The sequence below is a fragment of the Felis catus genome, chromosome A3 (genome assembly GCF_018350175.1).
Source record: "Felis catus isolate Fca126 chromosome A3, F.catus_Fca126_mat1.0, whole genome shotgun sequence".
NCBI lineage: Eukaryota > Metazoa > Chordata > Mammalia > Carnivora > Felidae > Felis > Felis catus.
The window spans coordinates 89,332,327-89,337,094 of NC_058370.1; the positions used below are offsets into that span (position 1 = coordinate 89,332,327).

The 4,768-nt window shown below is 55.1% G+C and overlaps 1 protein-coding gene across 1 annotated transcript; it reads left to right on the forward strand.

Moving 5' to 3' along the window:
* Window positions 1–61: 61 nt before the first annotated feature.
* SPR (sepiapterin reductase) lies at window positions 62–2,895 on the forward strand. The gene is made up of 3 exons (XM_003984117.6): window positions 62–383; window positions 982–1,272; window positions 2,109–2,895. Exons 1-3 carry the CDS (start codon window positions 62–64, stop codon window positions 2,297–2,299), a joined length of 804 nt encoding a protein of 267 aa, XP_003984166.2. The 3' UTR covers window positions 2,300–2,895.
* The last annotated feature ends 1,873 nt before the right edge of the window (window positions 2,896–4,768 follow it).

Here is a 4,768-nt window from a genome sequence, read left to right on the forward strand (position 1 = left end):
CCCGCCCCGCCCCGCCCCCCGCCAGTCTCGGGTCTGGCGAGAGCTGGCGCAGTTAAGAGGCATGGAGGGTGTCGGAAGCAAGGAGGGCGGCCTGGGACGCGCCGTGTGCGTGGTGACCGGGGCCTCCCGTGGCTTCGGCCGCGCCTTGGCCCCGCTCCTGGCCCGGCTGTTGTCTCCCGGCTCTCTGATGGTCCTGAGCGCCCGCAACGACGAGGCCCTGCGGCAGCTGGAGGCCGAGCTGGCTGCCGAGCGGCCGGGCCTGCGCGTGGTGCGGGTGTCCGCCGACCTGGGCGTCAAAGACAGTTTGCAGCAGCTGCTAGGCGCCGTGCGCGAGCTTCCCAGGCCCGAGGGGTTGCAACGGGTGCTGCTCATCAACAATGCGGGTAAGACGCCCGCCGGCAGGGGCGGACTCCCCAGGGGAGCCCTAGCAATAGTGCTTAATGCCCCTGCCTCTTCTCGCTCCTTCTCACTTTCCCGAACCGCAGGGAACTTTTTAAAGGTGACTGTTAGGAATCAGATAAGATGTCTAAAAATCCTGGTTGTTTCAGCAAGGTATGGAGGAAGACTCGGTACCATCGGTGCGGTTCAGGCTTACCCTCCCCACCCCTTCCCGTTTCAGGGCAAATTTTCCAAAATGCCTGTAGAACATTCCGGATCTTTTCCTTGTTCCGCGCCCTCTGGCGGAGGCCTGAGTCAGGGCATGAGGTCTTCCAGCAGAAGTAAATTACCAGTTTTTCCAAATGGCCGCCTGAGTTCTACCCCCAGGCCCAGAGTGGGGCATGCACCCCTTCAGTTTCCAGCTTGGGATGAGTGAACAACCCAGGTGTGTCTGCAGAGCCGGAAAGAGGGAGAAGTCTTCAGAAGCACTAGGGAGATTCCTCTAGGTTTGGATGGGAGGGGGGTGTCTGGAGGAACTTGGAGAAGGCTGGGGGAAGAGAAAGACCCATCTGCACAGAGTGATTCCTATGGTCTGGTTTTCAGCCACTCTCGGGGACGTATCCAAAGGCCTTGTGGACCTGGCTGACCCAGCTGAAGTGAACAACTACTGGGCTCTGAACTTGACCTCCATGCTCTGCCTGACTTCCAGCATCTTGAAGGCCTTTCCAGACAGTCCTGGCCTCATCAGGACTGTGGTTAACATCTCGTCCGTCTGTGCTCTGCAGCCCTTCAAGGGCTGGGGACTATACTGTGCCGGGAAGGCAGCCCGAGACATGATGTTCCGGGTCCTAGCCACAGAGGAGCCTAGTGTGAGGGTGCTGAGCTATGCCCCAGGTAGGTGGGGCATTACCACCATCCCTGTCACCCAGAATTGGCTGGGTGGTTCCCCTCAGGGGTGGGCAAAGGGCCTAGTCCATCCCCTCCAAGAAAGAATCCACAGAGAATATTGTCCCTGAATCATTAACCATCACTCCTTAAGGGAAATACAGACTCCCAGCAAGTGAGAGGTGAGAGCTAGCCAGAACAGGGAGTAGAGTTGGGAGTTGGGAGTTGCCTGGACTGGGCAGTGGGGCGGGGGGCAGGCAGAAAGTCTGAGAGACTAGAGTTTGAGAACAATTAGGGTTTGAATTTCAGGCCTGTACCACATTTCCTTATGTGAAACAGGGAAGATGCTACCTGTCTCACAGGGCATTTAGCAGAGGGCTACAGAGGAGTTGGAACAGGGAGAGAACCAGGGGAGTATAAAGGGCCTGATTATCAGCATATATAGGGGCAGAACGGTCCGTTTGCTGACTTGTTGGCTGTGGGAACAGAGTGGGGAGGGAGGAGACAGGGATGGAGGTTTTGGGCCTGAGAGAAGAGTACTTCATTAATAGAAATGAAAAAGGCAGGAGGAGGTGCTGGTTGGACAGGAGGTGATAAGCTTGCTGGTAGACATAGTGGTCTGGAGATACCATGTTCGCTGGGCATTGGAATTTGTGAATCTGGAACTCAATAGTGACAGAATGACCCTTACCCATTTGGTGACCCCCTTTGGTGACACTAACCACCCCTTATCAGCCAGGATGAGGTATTGCCTGTGGCCAGACCCGACTCCACCACTCTCCATACACACAGCAGGGGCCCCTGCCTCAGCCATGTCACCTCAGCTCCTGCACTTCATGCCCTAGGTCCGCTGGACACAGACATGCAGCAGTCGGCCCGGGAGACCTCTATGGACCCAGACTTGCGAAAAAGGCTGCAGGAGCTGAAGACAAAAGGGGAGCTTGTGGATTGTACGGTGTCAGCCCAGAAACTGCTAAGCTTGCTGCAAAAGGACACATTCAAGTCTGGAGCCCACGTTGACTTCTACGATAAATAAGCCAATGCCCTTGGCTCCCTGGGGCTTTCTTCCCCCTCTTTCAGGCACACCCAGGAGCCCTATGCCTCCCCCACATCCTGCCACAGTGGTACTGCCAATCCTGCCTTACCCAGATAAGCACTCATGTCTACTGTCCTGCCCCCAGAGCCAGCCAGCATGAGGGCCTTGGGTGGCCAGAGTCCTAGTTCTCAGGAGTGTGTTGACTGCCCTGAGTTAGGGGAAGCTTGGGGGAGAGAAGTTAGGGTTACTGGTGTTCTCTCCCCAGGAATAGAATTTTAGGGGTGGGAAAAGCAGCACAAGAAACCGAAGCCTTGAAGAGAAAGAGGGTCTCATGGCCAGTCCATGGCTGAGCCAATGTCAAATAGGAGGGTCCATGTTAGATTCCCAGCCTGCAGGGGAGGGAGGACAGTGCAAGTTTGGCACACAAGGATGCTCTGTGCTCATGGTAGCAGGACCTTGTGTTGAACTTCATGTCTTCATTCTCATGCCTCCTCCCTCCAGAACCTGCCATCTGTCCCCCAGATGGAGGGAAGAGGCTTCTGAGAGTTTATGTACGTGTAAGAAGCAGATACAGATAAAATGTGGATTGTCCTTTATTAATGCCTGCCTTCTCTGACACAGGGCCCATGACTGACTCCTGGTTTGCTGGTATCAGGGGTGTTCCCTAAAGCAATTAACCCAAACTTGGGGAGTTGCCCTTATATCCAGGGGCATTGTCTTGGGAGTATCTGCCTCTTGTCACTGAGCACTACCCAGTGGCAAGCTCGGTTCAGAGATGAACATGCCCAGATGCCTGTTCCTCTATCATGCTTTTACCTATATCAACCCAGTCTTTACTACCCTTTCCTCATCTTGGACCTATTCAAAGAGTATTTAGGGTTCAGGGCCTGACTCCCAGCTTCCCTGGCCCTCTTGGATTCCCAATTCTACCCTTTGCCTACATGACAATTTTCTGAATGGATCCCATCTCCTCAGGGTGCTGTCATGGCCCCTCCTGGTAGAGTCCATCTGGCCCATGGTCCCAATCTTCAGTGGGGTGGGCTTGGGACCAACATGCCTTTGGAGGAGGTAGGCAATATTTGAAGAGAGGGAAGCCCTAAGAAATGAGGTGTGTGACCAAACCCATCCTTCTGCCAGTCAGTGGATATAGGATGTGCAGCTGGGAGCTCCACAGTGGTGGCAGTCTACAGCCAGCCAACCAGCCCCTCGCCCCTGGCGCATATTTAGGAGGAGAGCCCATGGTCCCTGCCAGCCAACTCCAGGACTCAGCCCTGCGACTTGATGGTGTAGGAGGGAGCTCTCTTTGTTCCTTTTCATGCACAGCAGAGGGCGCACTGAGGCAGTTCCTCCAGGAGAACCCTGAGTAGCTCATCTCTGGAGCCCAGGCTCTGGGCTGGAGCTGGCAATGCCCTGCTAGTTTCCCTAGGAGGGATCTAGTGACTCATGCTCTTTCTCTGCCCAGCAGAACATTTGCCTTCACTGGAGTCAAAAGCACTGCATTCATATCCCTGTTTTGCCATTTACCAGCTGGTAATCCAGGACAAATTGTTTTCTCTTGTGTTTTGGTTTCCTAATCTGAAAAATGGTACCTCCCTCAAAGGGTCATTGTGAGCACTGAATGACCTAATGTTTGTAAATGGTCATCACAGTGCTAGCATCACAGTAGGTACCCATAGATTTGGATAGTATGTATTGCCTTTTAATCTCAAGGTCCGGATCAATCTGGAGCCCCACTTGCAGCCCACATGCCGTCCCCCTTGCTGACCTACAGCAAGAACTCACTGTTTTGGACCTCAGTGGGGCTGGACTTCAGTCTGGACCACTTGTTCTGGACTCACCAGACCTATGGGAAAATGCATGACACTTGAAGTTAGGAACCCTTGGTCTCACTTCCCACTGTAACCGAGATGTGGGGTCCTGCACAGGGCCCTCCTCCCTCTGAGCTTCTCTTTCCTTAGAACAGATGAGCTCTAAGATTCCTTCCTGCAGGTGGGGCCAGGCCAGTCTGGGCTGCCTCTTCTGTCTGGTGAGGGTTGGGTGATCTCCTCACCTGGCCCCTTGCCCCTGTGGGGCTATGAGACCCGTCAGCACCAGCACAACCCTAGTGTAGTTGCCCCATCGGGATTGTTTCCCTCTCTTCCCACCAGGCTGGTTGGCCAGGACTTAGTGAGGAGTACCACATGTCCCCACGAGGTGGCGAGGCTCTCCCATGCCTGATACTTGTCCTCGTTGAGCCCAGGGATTTAAGAGCCTTGGAAACAACCCCCATCTCTCTTTCTCCCTGCACTCTAGGATTGAGAACTCTCAGGGCTCCCCAGGGAGCTGGGGTCACTCTCCCTGGCAGGCCTAAGTCCTCCTTGAGTCCTCACGGGCTCCGACTACAGGGATTTCCCAGACCTTGCTCCTTGACCCGGACTCAGCCTCCCCGGTTCTCCCACCGCTGGGGGAGGGAGACTGTCTTGCCAGCCT

Bases quoted from the DNA above. Each gene is read 5' to 3' on its own strand.
- SPR (XM_003984117.6), top strand. From the start codon at position 62: ATGGAGGGTGTCGGAAGCAAGGAGGGCGGCCTGGGACGCGCCGTGTGC. The intron at 384-981 runs GTAAGACGCCCG...TCTGGTTTTCAG, and splicing joins GCTGCTCATCAACAATGCGG to CCACTCTCGGGGACGTATCC. The intron at 1,273-2,108 runs GTAGGTGGGGCA...TTCATGCCCTAG, and splicing joins GGTGCTGAGCTATGCCCCAG to GTCCGCTGGACACAGACATG.